We start from the raw sequence: 19,683 nt of genomic DNA on the forward strand, positions 1-19,683 counted from the left end.
TTACTATCACAGCCATGACGGGTGGAAATCTCTCTGCTGGGGTTGTAGAGATCAGAAAAAAATCAGGCAATGCTTAAAAAATGCTGTGTGTAAGGATTAGGGTGTCTGGTGGTATATACAAGTTATATTACAGCAGTGATAACAAAAAGTACTATGACTTTTTTGGCACTTTTTGTTACTAAAACTGCGAAATGAAAAGCGTGAGTTTTTTTGGTTGAGTGTTGGCTTCTTCTTGATTTGAGCAAACATAAAGTATAACCGTTAAGCATGCACTCTCTGCCTGTGCTGATAAGGGTCAGATGGTTGATGGATTTGTTGCTAGTTGGTACTGTATGTTTTCTCTATGCTCTGTGGTGGTTTCTTCATAGAAATACAAGCTAGTGAAACAGCAGTACAGCCAAATTTGGCCAGCCTGATCCAGGTAGTGAAAGTATGTATCAGACAACAGTAAACATCTGCCCCACCCAACTCAAAAAGGACTTACTCCTGAAATTACTTCGATATAATATTTAACACAAAATGAAAAAAAAAATGTTAGACATATACATGAGGATCACTATGAAAATGGATTTTCTTACCTTCATGGGCGCAAGTTGTATCGGTGTGATACATGATGGATCCACCATAGGCTTAGGCCTATTGGCTGTGTCTGCCAGCAAACTTTGCCATTGTTGGGGAAGGCCTATAAACTTCTGCTCCTTGTGATCGAATCCCGTGTGAACCCTGTGTTCAAAGTTAGAAGGCCCTGATATTTCAATTTTTTTCTTCTTTTTCCCAAACATTTTGGGCAATCCGGTTAAACCTAAAGAAAAAAGTTGAGGTTTGTTTTTACCAAGTTACTATAATAAACAACTCTTCATCTTCTGAAAGAAAGACAACTGATTACAAGCTAATGTTCATATTCCACGGACATCTGAGATGGAAGCACACACAGTTATTAGTGAAGAGATGCACCCTCCAAACTGTAAGGCCCCGTTCACACAGGGGCGATCCGACTTCGGGGGGCGACCTCCGAGGTCGCGGTGCGAGCAGCGAGCCGCGACCTCGGAGCGGCCGCCACGAACTTCATAACATTGAAGTCTATGGCGGTCGCCTCCGGGTCGCCCCAAAGAAGCTCCGGACCCTTTTTCTAAGTCGGAGCGACTTGTGTCGCTCCTATTAGAACGGGTCCGCAGCTTCCCTATGGAAGGCGACCTACGGCGACCTGTGAGGCAACCAGGTCGTCTCACAGGTCGCCTTAGTGTGAACGGGGACTTATGGTCAATAAAAGAAATGTCAACAGTTTTAACTGTTTTGGTCAGAGGAAACCAGATAAAATATTGTGCCAGCATTACATTGTTTTTGTTTTTTTGAGCAAAGGCAAGGCCAACTTAGGAAAAGAGCTAGCTGCATTCAGAGAATATAACATAATATGTTCAACATACATACTTTTAAAAACAACTTTTTTCCCACATTTTTAAATGCCTCTTCCATGCACCACCATGTGTTTTGGTGCATTCTAGGTATGCATTTTGTGAGGAGGTATTTTGTAAACAACCAAACAACCCTATGTATCAAAACTTGTGCTGAGGTTTGCACCCAAACGTTACTTTCTACACTCAAATTGACCTGCAAATGGCTCTACTCTGCCTCTGTTACTACAGTCAAGAAGTCCATCTTGAGTTTCCTTGGATGGCGGAGCTATACAACATCATGAGAATGGAACAGTTAATAGCCCAGTATCATGACATTTACAATTCTTTCATGTATAGATGGACAAAAAACAATAGATTAGCTGGCGCTCTGTATAAATACAAGGTGGTCGGGGTAATCAGTATATGACGGGCCATGCACTGTAACTCACAGTCACTGAAATTACAGCAGTGCATCTAAGTGCAAAACATACTTTTAAAAGTATAAAAGTCCATTTTACATTAGTGTCAGTTTATTTTGTCTGGGCAGGTTTACTGCAGTATACATAGTTCACTGCGCTACTGCACGTTTAACGCAGTATATTTCTGTTTGTTACTGTACGTTTAACGCAGTATATTTCTGTTTGTTACTGTACGTTTAACGCAGTATATTTCTGTGTGTTACTGCACGTTTAACGCAGTATATTTCAGCACATTACATGCTGTTCAATGCAGTATATTTCAGAGCATTAATGTATGCTTAACGCAATATATTTTTGTGCATTACTGCACGTTTAACACAGTATATTTCAGTGCACTACGTGCCGTTTAACGCAGTATATTCCTGAGCGTTACTGCATGTTTTACACAGTATGTTTCTGTGCGTTACTGCACGTTTAACACAGTATATTTCAGTACAATACGTGCCGTTTAACACAGTATATTTCAGTGTGTTACTGCAGTCTATGGCAGTCCATCAGTGCAGTTTTACTGCAGTATATTGTAGTGTGTCAGTGTAGTGTGTCTGTGTAGCGAGTGCTCAGGTTAAAGTGCACCAAACACCACTTTCCATTGATTAAAGTGCATTCACGCACACATTTCCACATCTTTACTACATTCTTTTAATAAGCAACTCCCACCCCATCATATCTCCTAGGCCAACAAAGAGAGGCAGATATTCCCATGGCACTGTGAGGGGGTCAGCAGCGTATGTGTCCACAGGCAAAGGTGGACTTGGTCAGTCCTCAGGCAGAACATTGTTTCCTATGTTTAGTGATGTTGCCTATGCTATCCAGCCACAGCAGGAGGTAGTGGACTGGCCTACTAAACCATTTTGATCCTCTGTCAACCAAGCAGAGACTAGTGTGTCATCCACTGCAGCTGCCAGAGTTGCTTATTCTGCCTCCTTAAACCAATACAGCAATACAACAAACAATTAGGCTCTGCTTCTAGAACCACAGTATAAAAAATCACAGTAAGACCCCGGGGCGAGCCGACTTTGCCGGGCGACCTGTGAAGTCGCGGTGCGCAGCTCGCACCGCGACCTCGGAGCGGCCGGCACGGACTTCATATAATTGAAGTCAATGCAGGTCGCTCCAGGTCGCCCCAAAGAAGCTCTGGACCCTTTTTCTAAGTCGGAGCGACTTGTGTCGCTCCTTTTAGAACGGGTCCACAGCTTCTCTATGGCAGGCGACCTACGGCGACCTGTCAGGCGACCAGGTCGTCTGACATGTCGCCCCAGTGTGAACCGGCTCTAAGAAAAACAATATTATAAACAGTGTTACATAAAAGTGCAAGTGCAAAAATATATAAAGTCCATAGGTGCAAAATAAAGTGTGTGTGCTTGCTGAATTCTTCTGGTGCTCTCAGAGTGCCACTTCGTGCTCCCCTCCTGCAATTCCCACTCACCAGCAATATGAATTAAGTAGCCATTTTGCAAATAAATAAGCTTTCTTCATAAATTTAGGCCAACATGTATTCTGCTACATTCCTTTGGTGAGAATAACCCAAATCAGCGTATAATATTTCGTCTGTAGGAAAGTGATAGAGTCCACAAACTATGGGATATATATCTGAAAATCGATCAATCCTGATGTACTGACGGCCAATCTCATTTCTTGAGACCCAAAAATGTTAGGACAGTACAGATATCCCCCAAGTGACCCCTTTTTGGAAAGTGGACAGTCTTATGCAGATGAAATTGAGTACAGAAATATAATTAACATATCTAAGGAACAGCCAACAGAAACAGTATTCTACTTTCCCCTCAGCAACTAACAGATGATAGAGATTTATTTAACTTGAGATAATTAACTAGCAGACTTGATGTCATCAAGCTCACAAAGTACATTACAGTAGACAATAGGTGAGTTAATTAGCACAATCAACAATGTGTGGAAGACAGGTGGTTGAGCTGATATTAGCATCTGCTAGGAGTCTGACTGTGCGGAGCAGTCCCCTATTGGCAATAGGCAGCTAGGCCTTTAACATGGATCCTAGGCCTAGAGTCCCAGAGTCTTCATATATTCCTTCAGGTATATTGTTGATAAATATTACTGTCCCATTTAAAGTAATTCAAACCATATTCTCAGTGTCCATTAAGTAGCTGTCCACCATTTCCTTGGTCATCCTCTGTCCCTAATAGACACAGGCTGACTTACACAAAGAGGGGGCCTAGAGAGCTGAGAGAGGAATTTCCCAACCTCTCTAAGATAAGCTGGGTTCCACGAGCCCCCCAACCAAAGTGACTCCCGTCACACATCACATTTGGACTGTTTATGTTTTTGCCGCCGCTCCTACACAGGCACGGCGGATTTGAAGAAACATGCATATATGCATGTACTCAGGTTTTCAAAATGGTGGCGCACAGTAGAAGTGCAGGGGAGACCATTCAGTTACAGCACGTGTGTCAAACACAAGGCCCGTGGGCTGATTTAGGCCCGCCAGGCCATTTGATGTGGCTCTCACACCTCTCCTGCAGCTGCGGCACTCCCCTCATCTCCACCCCCAACTTGTCTCAGCAGTCGGCAGCAGAGAGGAGGTCAGAACTCCTCTTCCAGATTTTGCGCTTCTCTGTGCAGCCGCGGACAGGCTTGATTCTGCCCCTGACCCCCTTCATCTCAGCAGTTGGCAGAAGAGAGAAGGACATCATTCCTCCTTCAGATTTTGAGCCTCTCTGTGCAGCCACAGCACCCCCTCATCTCCGCCTCCCCTGGTCTCAGCATTCAGCAGACCCTGGCAGATGACTCCAGCCTTCCTCTGGTCCTCCTCAAGACCCTGCACTTTCTGCTTTTAACATCTCCCCTAGATTCTTCCCGGCAGAAGCACAAGATAAGGGGGGTGCCCAGAAATGTAAGGGAGGGTGGGGGACACTTGACTTTTGATGGTGGGGGGGTGCTCTGGACATCTAGGTTTACAAAATACAACAGGCAACCATAATGCTGATGCTGATTTTCCCTATGTTAGAGGTTTAGTTTCACTTTAGCCTATAAAATAGTAGTCTCCAAACTGTGATCCGAGGGTCGGATGCGGTCCTTTGCCTTTATCTGGCCCTTGGGGCCCTATTCCTCCTTCCTACTGACACCGACAATGGGGGCATAATTATTGCCACTGACACCAACAACAGAGCACTATTCCACTGATGCAAATGATGGGCATCCTCCCACCTACTGACACCAATGATGAGAAATTTTTCTTCCCACTCACTAATGATGGGACACTATTGATCTTTTATTGAAAAGAATCAAGCAACATATTTTATACAAAAGTAAAAAACAGAACTATAGTACAATATTCCAACAAAAAAAACAAAGGAATTCACATCCATGTGCAGAATATATACAATATATACATAATCCACTTCCAACATTCTTAGAAAACTATTTACATAAAGCAGCAGAGAGGGCCTAAGAGGCACAACCCATCACCTATGTATGCAGCCATTTATCAAAAACTGAGCATTAAGAAAAAATCTAGGGTGATAAGAGACAGAAAGCCACACCCGGGAAAGAGACTCCTGGCAGTCAGGGAGGCTTGAAACCCCTCCACGCCTTCAGCCAAGCCCTCTGACCCCACTTGTCTCTCTCAAGCGCCCGAATCTTCCCCACCTCATGCAGAATGTCACACACCACCACCTGAACAGGAAGGATTTTACGCCGAAGGGTGACCTGACACCGTGCGTTCCATGTGTAATAACGGACTACTAAACTAACTAAAAAAAGTGTATCCAAACAAAAGCCCCCACCAGTATTGAATGCTCCGTACACCCACTCAGCATAACCCAGCCTGGAGAGGAAAGGAACACCGAGGGCCCGCCCAACCTGTTTGTATACCTCTATGTTAAAAGGGCAACGAAGCAGAAAATGGTCCATAGTCTCCTCCTCACCTGCACATTCCTCCCGAGGACAACCACGATCCATCCCACTGCGGAATTTCAAATTGCCCCGAACATAGAGCCTCCCGTGGAAGCACAACCAGGCCAGATCCCTGAATTTAAGGGGGACTCTAGCCAAATTAATCAATCTTAACCCTTCCCTCAAAATTGGGCCTGGGCAATCCCTTAAGGCCAGTGGGTCATGAAAGACTTCACTCAAGACTCGGCTCATAAGGACTTTCCTCGGAGCGGATCTGAGATCTTCAGCCGACAGTCGCCACTGCCGCAGCAACTTCAGACACGGAGCGACATAGGCTGGGAGCTGACCACGATGACCCCTGAGATTCTTCACTTGGCCACCTTCTTCCCAAAGTCGCAGAAAAGGCCTAAACCAAGATCTAAACATGCCTGCCCATCCAGGAGGTTCCACTGCAAGCATACTACCAATGTTAAACTTGAGAAATAGCAGTGAAAAGAAAAGAACGGGGTTGACCATACCTAAGCCACCCTCCCTCCTGGATAGATAGGTGACATTCCTCTTGATGGGGTTCAGTCTGTTCCCCCACAGCATCTGGAAGAACACACTATAGATCCTAGCATAGAGAGACACTGGCAAGATGCAGACAGGGCTGACATACAAGAAGATCGGTATCAGGTAAGTCTTAATCAGATCAACCCTTTCCCTCAGAGATAACTTCCATCTCTTCCAGCTGACCACCTTAGTATTGGCAACTTCCAGCCTGCCTTCCCAGTTTTTGAGGCCATAATCGCCAGGTCCAAATTCAATGCCTAATATCTTAATTTTTTCCTGGGGCACTGGAAAAGTGTCCGGGAGATCAAACCCCTCACCTTCCTTTCCCATCCAAAAAACTTCACTCTTTTCCTGATTGATCTTGGAGCCTGATGCTTCAGAGTACCGTGATGTCAGAGAGACCACCTCCTCCGCTTCATCTGTCCCAGTGACAATCACTGACACATCATCCGCATAGGCAACAACCCTCAAAGGCGGCTCACCCGGGATTCCCACTGGTACCCCACACAACATGCTGCTCTCTAGCCTCCTGATGAAGGGGTCGATTGCAAACACATAGAGCAGGGGACTCAGCGGACAACCCTGGCGCACCCCAGAACCAACCTCAAAGGACTGTCCAACCCAACCATTAACAAGAGGGAAGCTTTCTGCCCCCTTATACAAAACTTTTAACCAATCGACAAAACCACCCGGCAGACCGTACTTACTAAAGAGCAACCACAGGTACTCATGATTGACACGATCGAAAGCCTTTGCCTGATCCAATGCCAGTAGATACTTTCCCCAGCCTGCAGCCCTGCACTGCTCCAAGGCCTCCCGGACAGCTAAAACCGCTGTGAAGGTGCTCCTACCCTGGATCGAACAGTGCTGATGGCGAGAAAGCAAAGACTCTGCTACTGCCGATAGGCGCCAGAAAAGTATCTTCGCCAGCACCTTTCTATCGACATTGAGAAGGCTGATGGGGCGCCAATTCTCAATCATCGAAGGATCTTTACCTTTTGAAAGAAGAATCACAGCTGAGTGTCTCATGGAAGGGGGAAGCACCCCCTCAGCAAGACAACTGTTAAAAATCTCTACCAAATGTGGGGCCAGAATAGACTTAAAGGCTTTGTAAAACTCAGCCGTCAGACCATCCGGTCCAGGTGACTTCTTGATGGCAAGCTGTTCAATTGCCCTCGTCACCTCTTCAACTGTGATCTCTTCTGTCAAATTCATCAAAGGGACATCTCCACCATTTAGACCTGGAATAGAGTCCAAAAAGCTTTCCATCTTGTCTCGGTCAAGCTCCTTCCTCCCAAGAAGTTCAGCATAAAAAGACCTGACGACCTCCAGGATCCCTGACCTGGACTTTGTCAAGGAACCTGTACTATCCTTAAGGCCAACGACCATCTTAACAGCTACACCCTGTTTGCAGTTCTGGTAAGGGTCAGGCGAGTGGTATTTCCCATAGTCCCGCTCCAGAACCAAAGAGGTATGCCGGTCATATTGACACTTCCTGAGGAGGATTTTCACTTCAGAGATTGCCCCAGGATCTCCTCCTCTCGAGACAAGAATATCCAGCTTCCTCCGCAAACGTTGGTAGGTCATGTATCTATTAAACTGTTTTTTATTGGCTAGGCCCCTGAAGAATCCAGCAATCCTCTTTTTGGTCAGCTCCCACCACTCAGCCTTGCTGCTACAAAAGTCCAGGATGGTCACCTGTGCCTGAAAGAATTCCTCAAAGGATTGTCTAACATGTTCTTCCTCAAGGAGAGTCGAATTTAATCTCCAGATGCCTTTGCCCCTCTGAGGGAAATCTGAAGCATTCAAGACCACAGATAGCATACAGTGATCAGAGAACTCCACCGCCTGCACCACTGGGGGTGAGAAAGCAGAGGCCTCCTTCAAAAAAAACCTATCTATCCTACTCTGACTATTACCTCGATGAAAGGTGAACCCTGTGTCATCCGGGAGGTGCTTAATGTGCACATCCACAAGACCAGCATCCCTAACCATACTATTTAAAAAAACGCTATCATATCCCAGCCGGTCATTGAAGTCCTTCCTGTCCTTGGGCCTAGTCACAGTATTAAAGTCACCTCCAAAAACCACTTGCCGGGATGTAAAAAGAAATGGCTTGATCCTTGTAAAAAGGCATTTCCTGTCCCACTTTGTGTGCGGCCCATAGATATTAATTAGGCGCAGGTCCTGCCCTCCCACAAGAACGTCTAAGACCATACATCTCCCAATCTCCACCTCAATAACCCGCCGGACAGTTACCATGCCGGTTTTAAACAACACCGCCACCCCGCCGTAAGGCTCGGCCGCAAGAGACCAGTAAGATGGACCATACCTCCACTCTCTCTTGGCCATATGAATATCTGCCAAGGAGGTGAGCCTAGTCTCCTGCAAAAATAAAATTTCAGCATCTAATTGGCTGAACAAAAAGAAGGCCATAGAACGAGCTCTTACTGACTTAATACTGGCGACATTTATTGTCACCACTTTTAACGGAGGGGGAACCGCCATTTGGGTTATTGAGTGGATTGCTTCTTAGCTCCCCTCTGCTGCTCATCACCAGAAGCCTCTCTCTTTCTTGAAGCCTCCTCCAACTCCATTTCAATTTCTGAATTCTGCTCAGAAGAATCCCCAGATGAGGAGATATCCCAAGCAGAAGCCCTAGAACGGTTGGGGACAGACACTGGGGCATCCTGTCCCTGTTCCGTCCTCACCGTCTGTCTCTTCCGCCTCACAACCTTCCTTCTCTCCTCCAGGTACTGCAGGTCAGATTCAGAGATGCTTTCATCTCTTGTTTTCTTCTTCTTCTTTGAAGTATTCACAGAGGACTTCTTTACAGAGGAAGCCGCAGCAGCACCCTTTTTGGTACCCTCTACCACTCCTGGTGGGTGGGGGGCTTCTTTAAGGTCACACTTAGGAAGGGAAGATTTATCGGGAATAACTGACTTGGGGGGCACAGACTTGGAAGGTTCTGACACAAGAGGAGCAGGGACAGTAGGCTGGGGGGACACAGGGACAGACACAGAAGGAATACTTACAGATACAGGAGGGGTGGGCACAGGGACTGGGGAGGGATCCTGAACAAGACCAGGGGGGTCAGTCACCGCAGAGGAGGGTGGTAAAACAGGGGCCTCATCCTCCATCCTGTCCAGCCTTAAGAGGTCATCTATCACCTCTCTATCCATATTATGCAAGGCTTCAGGACATCGGCTGTAGGGGTGGCCAAGGCGCAGGCACAGGTTGCACCTTATCGCCTGGGTGCAGTCCCTGGCCACATGACCCTGCCCCCGACACACCGAACAGATCAGAGCTGAACAAGAGGAGCTAAAATGCCCCTTTTCTCCACAGCGGTGACACAGTTTTGGCTGACCGGGATAAAAAATGGTCATCCTATCCCTCCCTATAAAGGCAGAGGAGGGCAGGTGACGGACAACATTCCCATCCCTAGCCAACCTGACCGTTACCGACCAACCCCCGGTCCAGATGCCACGCTCATCATAAATTTTATCTGGCCTGGTCAAAACATCCCCATAATTTCTCAACCAGACCTCTAAGTCCCGAGCAGGAACACTCTCATTTGTGAGGATAATAGTGATTTTCTTTACTGTTGACCTTTGGGAAACTGCCACTGGCACCAGACCTTCCCATTCGGGTCTTGACCTGCACCGAGCCATATATCGTTCCCAGAACAGGTCAAGACCCTCTGGTCTGGTGAAACTAACCGTGTACTCCCGACTTCCAGCCACATGTATCAAGGCATATAGGTCATTAGCCCCAAAACCCATATCCAAGATCAGGTCCACAACCATACGCCGTGCTACAGGGACTGCACCACCTTCCCATTTAAGGAGGACTACGTTCCGCCTTGGACCCCCAGCAGGAGCCATAGACCCAAGACCAGATCCAATGGTGCTCATAGTGGCAGCCTGCAAGGGAAAACCCCGATTGGAAGCGGAGCTCCTCCTTGATTGTATTCCTGGCTTGATGATATTGCCAGGAGCACAGCTTACCACCTGTGCAAATGTAGGCTTATTAGGGCCAAGACCCCACACTGATGTCACATTATCAGGTACATTTCTATTATTATTTTCAGCTTGGCCTAAATCAGCAGCATTATCAGTTAAACATACAATGGTGGGTCCCACCACACCTGCAATGTTATTAGGTGTAGTTACTGTTTCTAATGCAGTACCAAATGCTTCCTGCTGCTGCGCTGTAGAGTCCTGGTTAGTTATTACTGAGACAGTTTTGGGCTCAGCAGAAGCAGGGTTAATCGGCTCTTCTGGGTTTTGTAGTTCCTGAGCAGAAATGTCATTTTTTAAACGTAACATTTTCTCAGCAGGCAAAGCATTGCTGAGTACAGGGGTATCATCCTGGGTGTCACTGGGAAAACCCTCATTATTAGGCAAGGTGCTAAAAGGCACAAAAACAGTTTTGTCTATTACCTGAAACTTGATAGCTTTTATCTTATCAGGTACATGATCCGGCAAGTCCTCCACATCACCAAACACCAGCTTATCTCCCTGTACTGGAGACTCCATTACCTGGATTACCTTTAGCATGCCTCCTGAGCCCTGAGATGGCAATGGACTGCTTACCTCACCTTGAGGGGGAAGGGGGTCAGAACATGGGGTCTCCTCCTCCACCTCCATCTTTGCAAACCTTCGGTCGTTGCTAAACTTCTCCCTGAAGGGACCATCCCTGCCTTCCATCATGGCCACGATGGTTTCCTGATGTTCCACACGGACCTTAGCTAATTGGACCTCTGAATCCATGGATCCGCGGTTCTTGCTGAACAAGCCTTCACGCTGCTTTCTCAGGCGCTTTAAATCCGCTCTAAGCTTGTAGAGCTTGTCTCTTTCCTTATTGAGGACTTTGATCCCGGCCACCACTCGCTCCCGAATGGATCCAGCATCTTCATCCTCACCAGGTGCAGAGAGATCACCAACCACGGCTTGTCCAGAAGCAGGGGTGCCATCCATCCGACCAGGGGATGGCTGAGAGCCTCCAGCAGGAGAGGCCCCGCTGGCCTGCATGGCCTCCCCAGGAAGGAGCCAGCAGGGCTGGGAGGGATTTCACCTCACTCCCCTCTCAAACAGATCACCTGGAGCAGCTCCAGACACACAGCCAGAGAACCTTGCAGCAGCCACACCCGAAGCTGAATGATGGGACACTACTCCTCCCACTGACAGCAATGATGGGGCAATATTCCTTCCACTGACATCAATGATGGGGCACTATTCCTCCCACTGACATCAATGATGGGGCACTATTCCTCCCACTGACATCAATGCTGGGCACTATTCCTCCCACTGACATCAATGCTGGGCACTATTCCTCCCACTGACACCAAGGATGGGGCATTAAGCCTCCCACTGACATAAATGATGGGGCACTATTTATCTCCTCCCACTGACACCAATAAGGGGGCACTATTCCTCCCGCTGACAACAATGATGGGGCACTATTCCTCCCACTGGCACCAATGATGGGGAACTATTCCTCCCACTGACACCAATGATGGGGTACTATTACTCCCACTGACACCAATGATTGGGCATTATTCCTCCCACTTGAATTAATGATGGGGCACTATTCCTCCCACTGACACCAATGATGGGGCACTATTCCTCCCACTGATACCAACAATGGGGCACTATTCCTCCAACTGACACCAATGATGGGGCACTATTCCTCCCACTGATACCAACAATGGGGCACGATTCCTCCCACTGACACCAACGATGGGGGTACTATTCCTCCCACTGACACCAATGATGGGGCACTATTCCTCCCACTGACACAAATTATGGGGTACTTTTCCTCCCACTGACACCAATGATGGGGGGTACCATTCCTTCCACTGACACCAATGATGGGGCACTATTCCTCCCACTGACACCAATGATGGGGCACTATTCCTCCCACTGACACCAATGATGGGGCACTATTCCTCCCACTGACACCAAGGATGGGGCACTATTCCTCCCACTGACACCAATGATGGGGCACTATTCCTTCCACTGACACCAATGATGGGGCACTATTCCTCCCACTGACACCAATGATGGGGCACTATTCCTCTCACTGACACCAATGATGGGGCACTATTCCTCTCACTGACACCAATGATGGGGCACTATTCCTCTCACTGACACCAATGATGGGGCACTATTCCTCTCACTGACACCAATGATGGGGCACTATTCCTCTCACTGACACCAATGATGGGGCGCTATTCCTCTTACTGACACCAATGATGGGGCATTATTCCTCCCACTAAAGATTTGGTATTGTTTACACCCACTGACCCAAGGACATTTTCTCCTCCCACTGGCCACAGTCTGGCCTCCCTAAAGTTTGAAGGACAGTAAACTGGCCATTTGTTTAGAAAGTTTGGAGACCTCCTGGTATTAAACAATCATCATACATTTTCCCATTACAAAAGTGACAAGAATGAAATATAATCATGAACTTTCAAAAACCTAATAAAGCAAATTAGAGCACAAGTTTTTTTTTTTTTTTTATGAGTGATTTTTACATTGTAGAGCTTTGCATGTACCCCGATGGAATACGTGGCAATAAATAATTTATTTAACATATAGCCATCACATCTGCGTTATATACATGTAAAGTTATTCACCGTGAAAAAATGTCAAGTCAACCCTGTAAAATTTCCAATTGCTTTTTAGAAGTTACATTGTTCTCGCCAAAATGAAATATTTATTTTCATATATCATTCATGTATATTTAATATGTCAGGCTTTAGTAAACACGCAAACCCAGACAGCCGGTAAAGATCACATGCTATGGTAAACCTTTAAGTGCTGTTCTCCGTTTCCCGGCCTTTTCCTCCGCGCAGGTTCCGACACCTGGGAGGCCAAACAGTGCAACATCCTTTTACTTAAATCGGTATTAAACCCAAAAAGCAAACATTTATTATATTGCAGCTTACCAATTCTTAGATGTGATGGCTGCATTCGTTTTCCTTTCTTAGACTTGTTTTCCTCTATTTCCATATAGTGATCCGCAGGGCCGGCCCTACCATGGGTCCCAGTGGGTCCATGGGACTCAGGCAGCACTTTAAGAGGGGCAGCAACAGGGGCACACTGCCCGAGGACCCAAGACTCCCTCCTTCCCTCTGGGCATGTCTCTTTTCTGGAGGGGGCATGTCTTTTTGCTGAATATGTGGGTATGTCTCTTTGCTGGATTGGGCTGTCTCTTTACTGAATGGGGATATCTCTTTGCTTTATGGAGATGTCTCTTGCTGAATATATGGGTATTTCTCTTTGCTGTCTTTTTACTATATGGGGATATCTCTTTGCTTTATGTAGATGTCTCTTGCTGAATATATGAGTATTTTTCTTTGCTAGATTGGGCTGTCTCTTTACTATATGGGGATGTCTCTTTGCTTTATGGAAATATCTCTTTGCTGGACATGCGTGTAATTTTTTGGATGGGGGGGGGGGGCATTTCATTCTTGGACCCAGGCAGCACAATGTCTCAGGCCAGCCCTGGTGATCCGGACAGCAAGTCTGTTGTTTTTCAAAAGCTCTCCAGCACAATTTATCAGTTTACATTAATAAGACAAACCATTTAACACTGGCAGGGGTGAATTAATCAGTTCCCGACCGGCCGCCGCCTTTTTACTGCGGCAATGTGGCTCTCCTGCGCGAACCGACGTAGACTTACGTCGGTCGCATGTAGGCAGCTAGGGAGCAAGCGCCGGCAGCAGCGCGCTCCCGCCCCCAGTCGGCAGCGAGGAAGCCGATGCATGGGTCAGGCAGCTCCGATTGCTGCCTGACACCCGCAATCGCTCCCCGCTGAGAGACAAGGACAGTCAGCTGTTGTAAACACAGCTGACCATTCTTCTCCTTGGAATGATCAAAGAGTCCATGTGATCCTTCTATATAGGATCACAGGTCTCTATGATCATTTCACAAGCCACGCCCCCCATACAGTTAGAATCACTCCCCTAGGCTCACATTTAACCCCTTGATCACCCATAATGTTAACCCCTTCCCTGCCAGTGTCATTATTACAGTAAGGGCCGGTTCACACTTCTGCGAGTGCGCCGATCGCATGTAATTCGGAGCGCACTGCTCCTTCATTACATGCGATCGGAGGTGCGGATGCAAATTTAGCCATACACTTTGTATGGCTGAATTCGCACTGTATCCGCACCAAACACGCACATGACCCTTTTTTCCAGCCGCATCAGGATCGGATCGCACAGTGGTTCACACTTGTGCGATCCGATCCTGTGCGAACTGTCAGATCGGACTGCGATATGCGATCAAACTGGGGGTGTCGTTAACATTTCATTGACACCCCCAGCGTATCGCATATGGCAGTGTGAACTGCCAGGGGTGCGTTTGCGATGCGGGAACAGGCTGCAAATTCGCAGCCTCCCCGCATTGCACAAGTGTGAACCGGGACTAACAGTGCATATTTTTAGCACTGATTACTGTAGTAATGTCACCGGTCCCCCCAAAAGTGTCAAAAATGTCAGTTAGGGGTTTCTGTCCGCTGCAATGTCGCAGTCCCGCTAAAAATCACAGATCACCGCCATTACTAGTAAAAAAAAAAAAAAAAACAATAAAAATGACATAAATCATTCCTGTAGTTTGTAGACATGATAACTTTTGCGCAAACCAATCAAAATACGCTTATTGCGATTTTTTTTTACAAAAGATATGTAGCAGAAAACAAATTGGCCTAAACTATTAAAAAATTTAGATTTTTTAATTTTTATTTTTTTTTGGGAATGTTATATAGCAGAATGTGAAAAAAAATTTTTTTTTTTTTTTTTTTTTTTCAGAATTGTTGCTCTTTTTTTGTTTATAGTGCAAAGAATAAAAATCACACAGGTGATCAAATACCACCAAAAGAAAGCTCTATTTGTGGGAAAAAAAGGACGGAAATTTTATTTAGGTACAGCATCGCACGACCGCGCAATTGTTAGTTAAAATAACGCAGTGCCGAATCGCAAAATATGGCCTGTTCATTAAGGGGGCAAATCCTTCCGGTCCAGAAGTGGTTAAATGATCGGCTTTTATTTATTCATGCCAAACCTTTATCCTTGAAGAAATAAAAACAATTTGCTGTATCCGATTATAAGGCCTCATGCATAGTGTTGAGCGAACACGGACTGTATTATTCGTGTTCGTACCGAATAATTGGATTTTTTTTACCCGAACACGGACACGGACACTTTACTGTATGTTTGGGTAAAAATCCGTGTTCGGTCGTTTTATTTCCGGGTTTTGCATGCTTTGGCGCTCTTTTCATGGCGGGCTTTCAACAGCCAATCAACAATCGTTTAACTGGTGTGCCTTAAGCCATCCCAGCCATGCCTGCAAATGTCTTAGTAGCTGTGATTGGCCGTCTGAAGCATGTGACCAAGTCTTTATAAGTTCGAGGCAGCCGCCGCAGCAGCGTCATTCTGCTGCTTAGCTAAGGGACAGAGCACACATCAATGTGCTGGCTGCTGATTAGGGAAAGATAGGCAGGAAAAAACCATTTGTGTCCGGATAGAATTGAGGGACAGGTCGGAGTGTTTAGGCAGGGCGAGTTGTAGGCATTTTAGGGATAGAGTCTGCTGAATTATAGGGTCAGTGTCTTCTACAAACTACAATCGATATTGCTGTGTGGGGGGTGGGGTGAATCTGCACTCAATCCTGATCTACGATCTCTTCTCAATCCTGTTAGGGACAGAGTCTGCTGAATTTTAGGGAAACTGTGTTCTACAAACTACAATCGATATTGCTGTGTGGTGTGGGATTGGAGATAGGCAGGTGTCAGTGATCCACATCCATTTTTCTGTGTGTGAGCTGCAGTGAACACAATCTTTTTGGGCTGCAGTGAACACAATCTTTTTGGGCTGCAGTGAACACAATCTTTTTGGGCTGCAGTGAACACAATCTTTTTGGGCTGCAGTGAACACAATCTTTTTGGGCTGCAGTGAACACAATCTTTTTGGGCTGCAGTGAACACAATCTTTTTGGGGTGCAGTGAACAAAATCTTTTTGGGGTGCAGTGAACACAATCCTTTTTGGTGTGCAGTGAACACAATCTTTGTGGGGTGCAGTGAACAAAATCCTTTGTGGGGTGCAGTGAACACAATCTTTTTGGGGTGCAGTGAACAAAATCCTTTTTGGGGTGCAGTGAACAACATCCTTTTTGGGGTGCAGTGAACACAATCTTTTTGGGGTGCAGTGAACAAAATCCTTTGTGGGGTGCAGTGAACACAATCTTTTTGGGGTGCAGTGAACACAATCTTTTTGGGGTGGAGTGAACAACATCCTTTTTGGGGTGCAGTGAACAAAATCCTTTTTGGGGTGCAGTGAACACAATCTTTTTGGGGTGCAGTGAACACAATCTTTGTGGGGTGCAGTGAACACAATCTTTTTGGGGTGGAGTGAACAACATCCTTTTTGGGGTGCAGTGAACAACATCCTTTTTGGGGTGCAGTGAACACAATCTTTTTGGGGTGCAGTGAACACAATCTTTGTGGGGTACAGTGAACAGAATCTTTGTGGGGTGCAGTGAACACAATCTTTGGGGGGTACAGTGAACACAATCTTTTTGGGGTGCAGTGAACACAATCTTTGTGGGGTGCAGTGAACACAATCTTTTTGGGGTGGAGTGAACAAAATCATTTTTGGGGTGCAGTGAACAACATCCTTTTTGGGGTGCAGTGATCAAAATCCTTTTTGGGGTGCAGTGAACACAATCTTTTTGGGGTGCAGTGAACAAAATCCTTTGTGGGGTGCAGTGAACAGAATCTTTGTGGGGTGCAGTGAACACAATCTTTGGGGGGGTACAGTGAACACAATCTTTTTGGGGTGCAGTGAACACAATCTTTGTGGGGTACAGTGAACAGAATCTTTGTGGGGTGCAGTGAACACAATCTTTGGGGGGTACAGTGAACACAATCTTTTTGGGGTGCAGTGAACACAATCTTTGGGGGGTACAGTGAACACAATCTTTTTGGGGTGCAGTGAACACAATCTTTGTGGGGTGCAGTGAACACAATCTTTGGGGGGGTACAGTGAACACAATCTTTTTGGGGTGCAGTGAACAACATCCTTTTAGGGTGCAGTGAACACAATCTTTGTGGGGTGCAGTGAACAACATCCTTTTAGGGTGCAGTGAACACAATCTTTGTGGGGTACAGTGAACAGAATCTTTGTGGGGTGCAGTGAACACAATCTTTGGGGGGTACAGTGAACACAATCTTTGTGAGGTGCAGTGAACACAATCTTTGTGGGGTGCAGTGAACACAATCATTGTGGGGTGCAGTGAACTCAATCTTTGTGGGGTACAGTGAACACAATCTCATACTTCTGAAGATTTGAGGGTGCTGCCTGTTCCATACTCCCCCTACTCCTCATCTAGCCTTTTAGGGGTACAAACAATAGTAATTGGGGCCTAGTGTGGTTGTGTACGTGTGATATACATACACTTTTTTTGGATCATATTTTCTATTCCGCTATTTAATCAAAAACCTTTGGGGATCAGTTAAATTGGGGGATAGTCTGTGTTGGTACGTGTGAGAGAGATCCACCTTTCCAAGTTGTTGGGGTTCATCTCATACTTCTGAAGGTTTGAGGGTGCTGCCTGTTCCATACTCCCCCTACTCCTAGCCTTTTAGGGGTACAAACAATAGTAATTGGGGCCTAGTGTGGTTGTGTACGTGTGATATACATACACTTTTTTTGGATCATATTTTCTATTCCGCTATTTAATCAAAAACCTTTGGGGATCAGTTAAATTGGGGGATAGTCTGTGTTGGTACGTGTGAGAGAGATCCACCTTTCCAAGTTGTTGGGGTTCATCTCATACTTCTGAAGGTTTGAGGGTGCTGCCTGTTCCATACTCCCCCTACTCCTAGCCTTTTAGGGGTACAAACAATAGTAATTGGGGCCTAGTGTGGTTGTGTACGTGTGATATACATACACTTTTTTTGGATCATATTTTCTATTCCGCTATTTAATCAAAAACCTTTGGGGATCAGTTAAATTGGGGGATAGTCTGTGTTGGTACGTGTGAGAGAGATCCACCTTTCCAAGTTGTTGGGGTTCATCTCATACTTCTGAAGGTTTGAGGGTGCTGCCTGTTCCATACCCCCCCTACTCCTCATCTAGCCTTTTAGGGGTACAAACAATAGTAATTGGGGCCTAGTGTGGTTGTGTACGTGTGATATACATACACTTTTTTTGGATCATATTTTCTATTCCGCTATTTAATCAAAAACCTTTGGGGATCAGTTAAATTGGGGGATAGTCTGTGTTGGTACGTGTGAGAGAGATCCACCTTTCCAAGTTGTTGGGGTTCATCTCATACTTCTGAAGGTTTGAGGGTGCTGCCTGTTCCATACTCCCCCTACTCCTCATCTAGCCTTTTAGGGGTACAAACAATAGTAATTGGGGCCCAGTGTGGTTGTGTACGTGTGATATACATACACTTTTTTTGGATCATATTTTCTATTCCGCTATTTAATCAAAAACCTTTGGGGATCAGTTAAATTGGGGGATAGTCTGTGTTGGTACGTGTGAGAGAGATCCACCTTTCCAAGTTGTTGGGGTTCATCTCATACTTCTGAAGGTTTGAGGGTGCTGCCTGTTCCATACCCCCCCTACTCCTCATCTAGCCTTTTAGGGGTACAAACAATAGTAATTGGGGCCTAGTGTGGTTGTGTACGTGTGATATACATACACTTTTTTGGGATCATATTTTCTATTCCGCTATTTAATCAAAAACCTTTGGGGATCAGTTAAATTGGGGGATAGTCTGTGTTGGTACGTGTGAGAGAGATCCACCTTTCCAAGTTGTTGGGGTTCATCTCATACTTCTGAAGGTTTGAGGGTGCTGCCTGTTCCATACCCCCCCTACTCCTCATCTAGCCTTTTAGGGGTACAAACAATAGTAATTGGGGCCTAGTGTGGTTGTGTACGTGTGATATACATACACTTTTTTTGGATCATATTTTCTATTCCGCTATTTAATCAAAAACCTTTGGGGATCAGTTAAATTGGGGGATAGTCTGTGTTGGTACGTGTGAGAGAGATCCACCTTTCCAAGTTTTTGGGGTTCATCTCATACTTCTGAAGGTTTGAGGGTGCTGCCTGTTCCATACCCCCCCTACTCCTCATCTAGCCTTTTAGGGGTACAAACAATAGTAATTGGGGCCTAGTGTGGTTGTGTACGTGTGATATACATACACTTTTTTTGGATCATATTTTCTATTCCGCTATTTAATCAAAAACCTTTGGGGATCAGTTAAATTGGGGGATAGTCTGTGTTGGTACGTGTGAGAGAGATCCACCTTTCCAAGTTGTTGGGGTTCATCTCATACTTCTGAAGGTTTGAGGGTGCTGCCTGTTCCA

The 19,683-nt window shown here is 46.0% G+C and overlaps 1 protein-coding gene across 3 annotated transcripts in view; it reads right to left on the minus strand.

Moving 5' to 3' along the window:
- PAK5 (p21 (RAC1) activated kinase 5) overlaps positions 1-19,683 on the minus strand; it is a 293,496-nt gene that overhangs the window by 180,033 nt on the left and 93,780 nt on the right. For all 3 annotated transcript variants that reach the window (XM_082250189.1, XM_082250188.1, XM_082250187.1), the window contains exon 2: positions 579-802. In XM_082250189.1, the coding sequence (XP_082106315.1) occupies positions 579-802 (224 nt within the window). The remainder of the gene's footprint in view (positions 1-578; positions 803-19,683) is intronic.

The sequence above is a fragment of the Pelophylax lessonae genome (assembly GCF_965119305.1).
Source record: "Pelophylax lessonae genome assembly, chromosome: 3".
In the NCBI taxonomy this organism is placed as follows: Eukaryota; Metazoa; Chordata; class Amphibia; order Anura; family Ranidae; genus Pelophylax; species Pelophylax lessonae.